This window comes from Oryctolagus cuniculus, chromosome 6 (assembly GCF_964237555.1).
Source record: "Oryctolagus cuniculus chromosome 6, mOryCun1.1, whole genome shotgun sequence".
Taxonomy (NCBI): domain Eukaryota; kingdom Metazoa; phylum Chordata; class Mammalia; order Lagomorpha; family Leporidae; genus Oryctolagus; species Oryctolagus cuniculus.
In genome coordinates, this window is record NC_091437.1 from 129,315,263 (window position 1) to 129,328,345 (window position 13,083).

At 37.3% G+C, this 13,083-nt stretch overlaps 1 protein-coding gene across 49 annotated transcripts in view; it reads left to right on the forward strand.

Annotated features, from left to right (window-relative positions):
• Positions 1-13,083, forward strand: part of RIMS2 (regulating synaptic membrane exocytosis 2) — a 701,736-nt gene that overhangs the window by 570,090 nt on the left and 118,563 nt on the right. For 35 of the 49 annotated variants that reach the window (XM_070075383.1, XM_070075384.1, XM_070075385.1 and 32 more), the window contains one exon: positions 9,251-9,492. The exons of the other annotated variants lie outside the window; for them this stretch is intronic. In XM_070075383.1, coding sequence (XP_069931484.1) covers positions 9,251-9,492 — 242 coding nt within the window. The remainder of the gene's footprint in view (positions 1-9,250; positions 9,493-13,083) is intronic. 49 annotated transcript variants of the gene reach the window in all.

Consider the following 13,083-nt stretch of genomic DNA (forward strand, 5'->3'; position numbering starts at 1 on the left):
AGCCCTATTGGCTGCCCAGCCATTTCACTCAATATTTCTTATTTATAATTTTTATGGTATTCTTCAGCCTCCTTTAGTGACTCCTTTTTTTCTCCACATGATAACATGCATCTAATCTGATTTTCTGGACCTGTCTCCATTACTCTTAGCCTATAACATCTTACAATTCAACCAAACTGTACTTCTGTACTATACAAACTGTACTATAAAACCGTACATGTGCTTTCTCACCTCTACATTTTTATAACATGTACCTACTTTTAATATTTTTGTTTCATTCTACATGTTGTAGTGGATACCCATCGTTCAATGCTCAGACTCATAAAGCTTTCCTGATCCCTGATCTTCAATAATCTCTCTCCTTCCAGTGAAATTTCATAGCACTGTGTTTGTGTCCCTTTTCTCTAAAAATTATAACATTTGGTTATACTAATTTCTATAAGCATTGAGACTCTTTATTTGCATTCTTAAATTATGTGGTATTGAAGTAATAACTATATCTCATTCAATGTTTTTGTTTACCACAGGGCCAAAGTGTGCTAACCCACCTAAATCAAGGCTCTGCATAAATTAGAAAAATGTGTTCTTCTGTGTAGATGAATAGAAATAGATACTCACTTTAAATAGACCAATGAGATTCCCTCTTTGTCTGAAGAAAAGAAATGCATGATTTCCTCAGCCCCCACTTGCTCCTTTGGGACCCAAATGCGAAGTAGGTGCACAGTAGATGTTTGCTAAAGGAATCAGTTAATTGGGAGCAAGACATTTATTATCTTTTAAATTAAGTAAATTTAGAAATGTTTGAAGATACAAAAATTCAACAGGAAAAGGAAGCAAAATGAGAATTGGGTCATGTCTCTGAGGATGATAAAGAAGTTGCTGAAATCATAATTAGATGCAAATTTTGTAAGATATAGGTTATAATGAAAACATTTTAAAATTATAATTCTTATATAGTTTTTCTTAACACTGAAGATAAATAACACATATGATTGAAATATATATATTTAAATCTAGTTTTTGTGGTTAATATTTTTAAGAAAACAGAACACAACTAGAGAGAGTCCAGGAAAATACAAGTAACATAAGACATTGAAAAATTTCCATGTGAAGGTAGACAAATTAAATGATTAGAAATAATGAACACTATAATAAAAGGAAGGTCACGTACTGATGATATATAAAATAATAGGCTTAATTTTTCTTAAAAATAACTTTCTTCACACTTATAGTGGTTGTAAGGCAGTCTTTTATTCAATAATTTTGTGGAGAATTTATAAATTCAAGAGACAATAAAGGAAGAATATATAGACAAGGGTTTAAATAAATTTTGAATGTTCAATTTATGAGTTAGCCTTTATAAATATCACTTTTTAAGGAAAATGGCCACTATCAATCCAAAATGCCCTTTTATGTTATCTTTATAGACAAAATCCTGGGCTCAATCCTAAAATTCTTGGTATAACAAGCCATGCAATCTATATTCTCACAGTCTTAGGGCAGCTGGGATATCATATCTGAGAAGGCAGTTGGATGAGAGTAAGTAGTGCAGGACACACACTGATCCCAATGCCTTCAGGCCTTACCCTTTCAGATTTCATTTTCTACAAAAATCTTCACCTTCTTATCTTATATTTGGTTTTCATAGATTTCCTCTAACAATCAAGCTTGCTACTGTCATCTAAGCTTAGAACATTCTTTCTGGGCTGGCATTGTGAGGTAGCAGGTTAAAGCCTGAAATGCCAACATCTCACATGGGTACCCATTAGGTTCATGTCCCAGCTGCTCCACTTCCAATCCACCTCTCTACTCATGGCCGGAGAAAGCAGCAGAAGATGGCCCAAATGCATGGGGCCTTGCACCCAAGTGGGAGACCTGGATGAAGCTCTTAGCTTTAGGCTTGCCTATCCCCAGCCATTTTAACCATTTTGGGGAGTAAACCAGAGGATGAAAGCTTTCTCTCTCTCTCTTTCTCTCTCTCTCTCTTAGTAACCTTTCAAATACATAATCTTTAAAAAAAATCTTCCTCCACATGGCTGGCTTCATCATTCGGGACTCAGCTTGTTGTCTCCTCTTCAGAGAGGCCTTCCTTGATCCTTCTGTTTCATTTTTTCCCTTCTTATATAAATTTTCTAGTCCTTTGTTATCATTTTCTTCAGATCACCACTATCTGAAAGGATAATTTATCTATTTGTTTATTGTTTTTTCCCTATGCCAATGAATGACAGTTCCATGAAAACAATAGATGTAAAGTAAGTATATTTAAAAGTAGTGGCCAAATCCTGGAGATAGTAACATGTTAAAAGGGAGCAAACTTCAAATAAGAAATTAATCTTTTTCTTAACTTTTTTGAATATATTGGAATTGTAAGCATTAACAAGCTGCTGGAGAAGTAATATTGGAAATTACAGGCTTCTCAGGTGCACCTTGGACTGTCCTGATTAAACAGTGACCTCGTCCATAACCACAGGATCACTGCTTCCTGCTATAAACAAGAGCCTTATTGGTAGTTGTGTTACTGGTGGCTGTCATCAAGGCAAATAATTTTAACTAAAAACACTTTGTTAACTAGCTAGTTATTACTCCCTACCTCTGGGCTTGGATTTTGTGGAACAGACACACATACACACCCTCTAAAAATTTAGATACTCTACTAATATGTATTAAGATACATATTAATATCATGCACTTACATGCAGGCCCTGGGTATGTTAAAAATATTGAACTTTAAATTTATCATCTCTAGAAATCAAAGAATTAATATAAGAAAGTGAGTTTTTCCATACTCTTCAGAGAGAGAGATTTTCTTGAATATTAATCAGAGTGTCTTGACATTAGAGTTGGTCATTGGCATTTCAGTTACAGTCCAAACCAAGTTCTTATGCAGCCATATTTGCATTTTATGTATTGATATTTGCTAGGAAGTTAATCAAAATTTGTATTACTTGTATATTTGTGATAATAGATACTCAGTAAACCTTTGTTGAATAAATGATTACTACTTTACCATCCTAAAGTAATAAAAATCATAGCTGGTCATTTGAACTAATGTGAAATAAACATATTAAGTAGTAAAGTAGGTTAATAATATCAACTTCCAGTAAATCGTAGGACAGGAATAATATTTAATGCAAAGTAGTTTTTTAAGAAAGAGGGTTGTTTGTTATTGTTTTCTTCCTGCAAGTAATGTCCCAAATTCAAGAAATGATACTTTGACATCTAGACATGGCCATTGACTGCAAAAGCTGTAATTAAATATGAGTTAAAGTAGTCATAAGTATTCAGTTAGCTCCTGAATGAAAAAAAAAAACAAAACAGGAAATCAGCTTTTTAAGATACCATATGTTTGGGAGCTCGGCCAATCCTATTGGGTTTGTTTCTAATCTATCATGCTATTGTCTTCTAACTTTTGAGTGCTACAAGGCCTACCTAGTACCACTTTCTAGTTTAGTATATCCTAGTTTCACTCCCAGAGTTTACTCTGTTTATTTCTTTTTTTTCACTTTTATTTAATGAATATAAATTTCCAAAGTACAACTTATGGATTACAATGTCTTCCCCCCCCATAACTTCCCTCCCACCCGCAACCCTCCCCTTTCCCACTTCCTCTCCCCTTCCATTCATATCAAGATTCATTTTCAATTCTCTTTATATACAGAAGATCAGTTTAGCCTATATTAAGTAAAGATTTCAACGGTTTGCACCCACATAGAAACACAAAGTGAAAAATACTGTTTGAGTACTGGTGATAGCATTAAATCACAATGTACAGCACATTAAGGACAGAGATCCTACATGAGGAGTAAGTGCATAGTGACTCCTGTTGTTGACTTAACAAATTGACACTCTTGTTTATGGCATCAGTAATCACCCTAGGCTCTTGTCATGAGCTGCCAAGGCTATGGAAGCCTTTTGAGTTCACCAACTCTGATTATATTTAGACAAGGTGGTAATCAAAGTGGAGGTTCTCTCCTCCCTTCAGAGAAATGTACCTCCTTCTTTGATGACCTGTTCTTTCCACTGGGATCTCAATCGCGGAGATCTTACATTTAGGTCATTTTTTTTCCCCCCAGAGTGTCTTGGCTTTCCATGCCTGAAATACTCTCATGGGCTTTTCAGCCAGATCCGAACGCCTTAAGGGCTGATTCTGAGGCCAGAGTGCTGTTTGGGACATCCGCCATTCTATGAGTCTGCTGTGTATCTCACTTCCCATGTTGGATCGTTCTCTCCCTTTTTTATTCTATCGGTTAGTATTTGCAGACACTAGTCTTGTTTATGTGATCCCTTTGACTCTTAGTCCTATCATTATGATCAATTGCGGACAAAAATTGATCACTGGGACTAGTGAGATGGCATTGATACATGCTACCTTGAAGGGATTCAATTGGAATCCCCTGGTATGTTTCTAACTCTACCATTTGGGGCAAGTCAGCTTGAGCATGTCCCAAATTGTACATCTCTTCCCTCTCTTATTCCCACTCTTATATTTAACAGGGATCTCTTTTTAGTTAAGTTTCAACACTTAAGAATAACTGTGTATTAATTGCAGAATTCAACCAATAGTATTAAGTAGAACAAACAAAAAAATACTAGGAGGGATAACGTATTAAGTTGTTCATCAACAGTCAGGGTAAGGGCTGATCAAGTCACAGTTTCTCATAGTGTTCATTTCACTTTAACTTTGTTTATTTCTGATCTGAATCTCTCTGTGCCACATTTCTTATATATACTCCATTGTATTAACCACTGGGCCCTTGGTATTACTCCCCACCAAATTCGGAATTGCACTAGCCTCTAATTTCTTTTTAAAAACACTTGTTAAAATATTTATTTATTTATTTTCATCTTCTGGAAAGGCAAAGAAGGAGAGAGAAAGATCCTCCATCCTTTGGTGAACTCCCCAAATGCCTACAACAATCTGGGCTGGGCAAGCCTAAGCCAGGAGACAGGGACTCCATCTGGGTCTGCAGTGTAGGTGGCAGAGGTCCAAGTACTTGGACCATCATCTGCTGCCTTGCAGATGCATTAGCAGTAAACTAGATTGGAAGTGAAGCAGCTAGGTCTTGACCTGTCACTCCAGTATGGGATGTGGGCAATTGAAAAGGTGGACTACCCTGCTGGGCCATAAATTCTCATCTCTTTTTTTTTTTTTTTTTTTTTTTTTGACAGGCAGAGTGGACAGTGAGAGAGAGAGACAGAGAGAGAAAGGTCTTCCTTTGCCGTTGGTTCACCCTCCAATGGCCGCCGCTGCAGCCGGCGCACCGCGCTGATCCGATGGCAGGAGCCAGGATCCAGGTGCTTTTTCCTGGTCTCCCATGGGGTGCAGGGCCCAAGCACCTGGGCCATCCTCCACTGCACTCCCTGGCCATAGCAGAGAGCTGGCCTGGAAGAGGGGCAACCGGGACAGAATCCGGCGCCCCGACCGGGACTAGAACCCGGTGTGCCGGCGCCGCAAGGTGGAGGATTAGCCTATTGAGCCACGGCGCCGGCCCTCATCTCTTTAATTTCCTAGTGAGTTCTTTCCTATCCCTTTCCCAGCTTGCAGTATGATGAAATACTTGTTTTGATATGCCTATGTATTTTATCTATAATGATACTAGTAGGCGCACAGTCTCACAAACTCAGAACTTGTTTTTGTTCTGTGTTTGAAATTTATTATCTTAAGAACCAAACCACTTAGCTCTATTCATTCAAAGTCATCAATTAACATTTTTGGACCTATATTCTATAAGCTTCATTTTTTTAATCACATATCCCAGTAGCCCTTCATCTACTATTTATGTCTTTGGAGAATATTTATAAACATTTCACTTGTCTTAGTTTTTACCATTCTCCTAATGATTGACAATACTAGAAATGCCTTTTTAAAGATCTTTCAAGATTTGATTTTTCAGCAACTATAATTATGTGATAAAATTGATAACTTGCATTGGCAATTTTATATACTTTATTTTAATAATTTTATATACTTTGCTAAATAAGAAACATGAATTAAAGCAACATTTAGAAATGTAGAAACACTCTCTAGAACTGAAAATCATGTAGATAATACTACAATGTAATATTCTTTATAGTAATCTATTAGGTTCAGCTAGGAAGTCATACTGTACCTGTACCCCATGGAATGAACTTTGTGTGTTGAATAATTTGACTTATATGAAGACATAGTGATGTTGATCCATGCTTACTCTTTTCATTTGTTTATTTCTTTTAATTTAAAATTTTTTTCTTATTGCAACATGTTTTATGTTCATTTTGAAAAACTATTTAAAAACAAATAAATTGCTAAAACAGCCATTCTCTCTCTTTCTCTCTCTGCCTTTCCCTCTCTCTCTCTGTAACTCTGACTTTCAAAAAATAAATAAATCTTTTAAAAAGCCATTAATTGGTAAAAATACAGCTACTTTAGCAGACTTATATAATATATCATTTCAGATCTTTTACTATGTTCATTTATATTTTTAAATTAAAGCAATCATACTGAACATGCAATTTTATTTTTATTCATATTTCCTTTATTCACCTATTGTGTTGGTGACTGAGGCATCATTTCGTGAATTCAGCCTTCTGAACTACCTATTTTGGCAAGATGTGTTTCTCTATTTTTTCTTTTGTTAATTTTTTCTCTACTTATTTGTGCCACTGGAAAGCCTCTGGAGTCTGACTTTGCCCTGTGTTCCCTAGTGTAGAGTGAGTCCATATTTAGTATATATACCACTCAAAGCTAAACTGCAAATATCTGCTCCTCACCTAATCAGGAATATCATTCTGTGTTAATAAATATTTATTTATTACTGCATTTTAAAAGACACATTTTAGTGCTCAACATAATTTATTAAAACTTTCCTTCCATTGGACATTAATGAATTTTCCTTTGTTACTGTATGTTTTTTAATAATGAGAAGGAATGTCCTTATTGCATAGCTGGCATTCTGCTTAGGGCTTCCTTACATTTTCTCATTGATTAAATGAGGTAGCTAAGCTCCAGAAAGGTGAAGCAGCTCTCCCAAGATCATCTGGTGACTGAGCTTATCCAGCACAGCCTGCTCTCCATCACACAGTGCTGGCTCTGTTAAAACCAATTTAGACATTTTCCTCACATTCCTACTGATGCTTTTAAGTTGTTACATAATACTCACTAATGGGTTTTAACCTTATTTTGTCTATTAACCATATCCCCTAATAATTGTTATAATTTCCATTTACTGAATGTTTACCTTAGACACATATTTATTCTTTAAAATAGGAAAATAAAATGTTCTGAATTTTATAAATAAAAAACCAGAGTCTCATAGTAGAGCAAGTAATTCTTCTAAAGTCAGTTAAGTGGGAGCAAAAGAGAGATTCAAGCCCATGTCTGACAGTAAAACTCTGCGTTTTTTTTCTATTGTCACCTACTGAAGGAAAGCAAAATCAAACATTCTTTGAAACTATCCATTTGGATATCATAGAAATATTGCCCTGTGTGCATTTTCTATGTCTCTCATCACATATGCACAACTTATTTCTTAAAACTAAAGGGAAGCCGGGCGCCGCAGCTCACTTGGCTAATCCTCCGCCTGTGGTGCTGGCACCCCGGGTTCTAGTCCCGGTTGGGGCGCCAGTTCTGTCCCAGTTGCTCTCTTCCAGTCCAGCTCTCTGCTGTGACCCAAGAAGGCAGTGGAGGATGGCCCAAGTGCTTGGGCCCTGCACCGGCATGGGAGACCAGGAGAAGCACCTGGCTCCTGGCTTTGGATCGGCGCAGCACTCTGGCGGTGGCAGTCATTTAGGGGATGAACCAACGGAAAAAGGAAGACCTTTCTCTCTGTCTCTCTCTCTCACTGTCTAACTCTGCCTGTCAAAAATAAATAAATAAATAAATAAATAAATAAATAAAGGGAAGGATAAAAGAGTTTATGTCTCTGTGTTTGTAATTTAATTTTATACCAGGCTAAATTTTGGAGAAAATGTGTACAGGTTAATAAAATTAACGTGTGATACTAATTGTTAAGTAGATTTTACCCTGTGATAGAAAAACAATTTTTTTTTCTGGAAGGTCAAGCTCATGAATTAGAGTTAAGAATTCATCTCAATAGGTTAATTTTCTAAGTCTCATCCTTTAAATGATGTATATTTGTTTGCAGATTTTTGTATTTTCTTTATTAGTTTATGTGTTAAACATTCATGTTGTCAACCCCAAATTAAAGCAGAAACTATGACTTTCTAATAGTAAGTTAAAATTTACTATAGATATGTAACTCTCCCCAGTTTATGTGTTAAACATTCATGCTGTCAGCACCAAATTAAAGCAGAAACTATGACTTTCTAATAGTAAGTTAAAACTTACTATAGTATGTAACTCTCCCCAGGCCTGCAAAACGGGCTGCTCCTTCATATCCTCCCATGTTTATGGGGACAAGCTGGATAGCCTGCTTCCAGCTCCTCACCCTGTACTCTGCCTCCCACCGCACCCTGTATCATGGGAAAAGCCAGGGTCCTTTCTTTCATGACTCCATTGCAGTGTTGGTCTTGCAATAGATCATGCAATAGCTTACATGTTTTCGTGATTCATTGATTGCTTTCTGACCATATCATCTAAAAAACGATCATGATTTTCTTTCTCTCAAATGAATACAAGAGAAAAATATCTTTATTTTTGGAATGTAGATTTAAATTAATAATTATGAAATAAATTATTTTTAATTTAAAGCTAATGAAAATTTAAGCCCTGTTAAGCAATTTCACTGCTTTAGATGAACTTTAATATGTTATTTTAAATAAAATGAGAAAACTTATTTTAAAGGGCATGTGGCGTTGGATGCTGTAATTTTGTCACATTTTGCAAAATTTCCTCCATTGCTTAATTTCTTGTTGAACGCAATGGTAAAGAAAGGTGGAGAAGAATACCTTTGGAAACAGCATGTTTCTGTGTTCAGTGACCTGAAAGCTTAGTCATACTTGCATACACCGTACTCTATTAAATGAGCTCACTGCTTTTGCATACATCTTTTTTTTTTTTCTTGTGACAGTGCCTTTTATGGCAGCGGAAATAAAACCTTTTGTCTGATTTGGCATAGTTGTATTAAAGTTGGCCTTGAATAGTAAAGCACATTCAAGACCGTAGTATTTCAAAAATTTTAAATCCTAATAATATGTTCTATAGATTACCTAATTGAATTACTTGTATGCTTCAGATAGTTCATCTAAAATGCCTTTTCTGTCTTTTCCCTTTTATTCTTATCCTCACTTTTCACGATCCATCGGCTGACAGTGTCTTTACCTCCAAAATGCAAAGCAGACAAATGGGCCTGTCAGGGAAGAACATGACCAAGAGCACCAGCATCAGTGGGGACATGTGCTCGCTGGAGAAGAACGACGGCAGCCAGTCCGACACCGCAGTGGGCGCCTTGGGCACCGGCGGCAAAAAGCGGCGCTCTAGCATCGGGGCCAAAATGGTAGCTATTGTTGGTCTGTCGCGGAAAAGTCGCAGCGCTTCCCAGCTCAGCCAAACGGGTAGGAGTTTTTATATTACATTGATTTCGTGTCTGAGTTGTCACTGCAACGCGGATTCTTTTCGCTCGCTCATTTTCTTGCAGTCATGAGTGGATGATGCCATGTTCCAGAGACGAAGGGGCATTTTTAGTTCATCCTTTTTGAAAAATCTAACAATGACTTTTTTTCCCAGTGGGCAATGAGCCTCCTTCAAAATGAACCTTAGCGCTGTTTTTGAAATGTATGTCCTGTGTTTGCTCCTCAGGGAGGAGTTAAGCTGTGGTTCCCCAGTTGCCAGTGGCTGGTGCTTTGTAAAGATGCTCTGATCTGCAGGATCTTTGCTCTTCTTTAGGTTCCTCAAGTTGGAACCAGCCACATTAATTTTCATTCCCAGCAAGTTGCCGTGAACATGACGCCTCCTATTTTGTGTGAATAATGAAATTCTTTTATTGCTGACAACCTAACTTCCTTTTTAGTTTGTAAGCAACATTTACCAGTAGACTCACTTTTCTTACTGCAGTTTTTATATTCCTGTTAAAATTTCAAGCAGCCATATTCTCCAGCAGCGCGGATGGAAGAATTTTCTGCTGAGTGAAGATATTCAGAGCTTTGCTACTTTAAAATTCAGTGTCTAAATCACATCTGTGAAAATAAATTACAAACAACACTGCTATTCAAAAAAGCCACTGTTAGCAATTAAGAAATTTTGTGAGTCAAAACAATGTTTTTTTTTTTTTTTTTTTAAAGCGTGTTGATAATTAAACATTATATCCTGGGTATCTTGGAAGTAATAGGGTATCTTCTAACAAAGACTGTAATACCATGTTTCTTTCACAGCAGAATAAATTATAGGCAACTGCATTAGATCTAATTTATGAATACAGGGTTCTATGTGTACAGAAGTCAAGCTGTAAGTCTATGGCACAAAAGAATTTGAGGCTATATTTATTCCTGGACCCGGCTGATCTTGGTTGTACAAACTTTTACAGTGATTCTGAAAATTCAGCCTTATGTAATAATGTTATATTTAAATAGGTAAGAACTATCCTAACAAAAACACAAGGAGGCAAAGATCCTTGTCCTCCAAGGGCTTGTATTCCAATAGGGCTACAATAAAGAAGTAAGCTTAAGTCTGTATCTGATAGAGTATTTTATTATGAATTAGCAAGATAATGCAGTACTTTAGACAGGAGATAAGATCTGAAACCATATCAGGGGCTGGCGCTGTGGTGCAGTGAGTTAAAGCCCGGCCTGCAGCACCAGCATCCCATATGGGTGCCAGTTCAAGTCCCGGCTGCTCCACTTCCGATCCAGCTCTCTGCTTATGCGCCTGGGAAAGCAGTGGAAGATGGCGCAAGTCCTTGGGCCCCTGCACCCATGTGGAAGACCTGTTTCTAGTATTTCTGAGTTGCATCACTAGGTGGATGGTAGTGCCATTAATAATTATTGGAAGTGTAAGAAAAGGGATAGATTGGGGGAAAGAAAGGGGTGAGTTTTTGATTTCAGACATTTTGAATTTGTGATGTCTGTGGAAATTCTCAAATGGAAGTATCTACAACATATTTAAATAAACACGTTTGAAGCCAGTTTCAGAGACAGGGACACAAATCATCAGAGACTTATCAAGTTTAAATGATACTTATAATTATCACTGAAATTGCCAAAGAAAGACCACATTGGCAAAGCAGTAGGCCGAGAGGATACTGTGTGCAAGATTTACATATTAGATTTGAGCAGAGACTGATGAGTCCAAGAAGAAGGCCAAAGGGATAATCTTGAAGGAAAGGCAAAAAGGGCTTTAAGATGATGGTATCACAGAAGCTAGGTGTATAGAAGAATTCCAGAAGAGAATGGCTGGTACTCTTATTTCTCAATGATAAATTACATATTTTTACAGTTTTGGCATTAATATCCCAGATAGATTTCTTTGAAAATATTTTATTCTGAAAAATATAGATCTGTTGACTATAAACTGAGTTTCTGAAACAACACTGATTTGATTTTTATTTTGATTAGGTCTAGGTTTTTGTCCTCAAAAACATTGTGATGTTGGTAGATTTAAGAAATGTAGTCTTGTTCCTTCTTATGTGATATAGCCTTTTCCTACTGTATATTACCTAGAAGAAAATAAAGCCTTTTTTGTTGTTATTACTATTAAGCAGCATTGTAATAGTCACCATTGTAATCATTCATAAAATTGGCAATTCTCCCTATGTTTACATAGTGACAACAGAATTCAGATTATATCTCATTTTGTATTCTGAGTTTACCCATAGAATAACCAACAGAGATTATTTTTGCATTAACTGGACTCCAGACATTGAATTTGTAGTTCTACATTTCTTTATGTATGTATTTTATGTTTCAAGTAAGGTGTTTCTATTTTCTTAAGAAAAAATGCAGGTTGGCGCCACGGCTCACTTGGTTAATCCTCCCCCTGCGGCGCCGGCACCCCGGGTTCTAGTCCCGGTTGGGGCGCCGGATTCTGTCCCGGTTGCTCCTCTTCTGGTCCAGCTCTCTGCTGTGGCCTGGGAAGGCAGTGGAGGATGGCCCAAGTGCTTGGGCCCTGCACCTGCATGGGAGACCAGGAGAGGAAGCACCTGGCACCTGGCTTCGGATCGGTGCAGCGCGCTGGCAGTAGCGGCCATTTGGGGAGTGAATCAACAGAAAAGAAGACCTTTTTTTTTTCTCTCTCTCTCTCTCACTGTCCCCCCACCCCCCAAAAAAATGCAATCATAAGCTCTAACAATCTTTAAAACTGAAGAAATCTGACTGCATGATTAGATTATCTAGAAGTATATTTAGACATGATTTATAAGATGTATTGAATAACTGGCCAGCGCCGAGGCTCACTAGGCTATTCCTCCACCTGTGGCGCTAGCACTCCGGGTTCTAGTCCCAGTTGGGGCACCGGATTCTGTCCCAGTTGCTCTCTTCCAGTCCAGCTCTCTGCTGTGGTCGGGAAGGCAGTGGAGGATGGCCCAAGTGCTTGGGCCCTGCATCTGCATGGGAGACCAGGAGGAAGCACCTGGCTCCTGGCTTCGGATTGGCGCAGCACGGGCCGCAATGCACCGGCCGCAACGTGCTGGCCATAGTGGCCACTTGAGGGGTGAACCAATGAAAAAAGGAAGAACTTTCTCTGTTTCTCTCTCTCTTACTGTCTAACTCTGCCTGTCCAAAAAAAAAAAAAAAAAAAAAAAAAAAAGATGTATTGAATAACTTACCTGAAATCAAGAATTACTGTGCATGTTTCCAGTTAGTTCATTTGCATTTTGGAAGACTACTGTAATATTCTCATGATTTCATTATTTTCTTGGCTTCTAAATGGAGATCTGCATATAATTAAGTTATTATTTAATGAATGATCTGATGTTTTTAGTTTTTTAAGGTGTCATATCTTAGTACATGTAAATACCATTGCTTTTACTAATATCTTATCAAAATAAGACCACTTACCTATTTTCTAAAGAGTAAAAAGCTCAGTAAAATGGAATCGTCCTAAAGAAAAATAATACGATTATTGATGATATCATAGTAATTGTGTGGAAACAATTGTCAAAACAGAAATCATTCGTAAAGGTATGCTAGCCAGCACAATAGTGGCTAAATCAT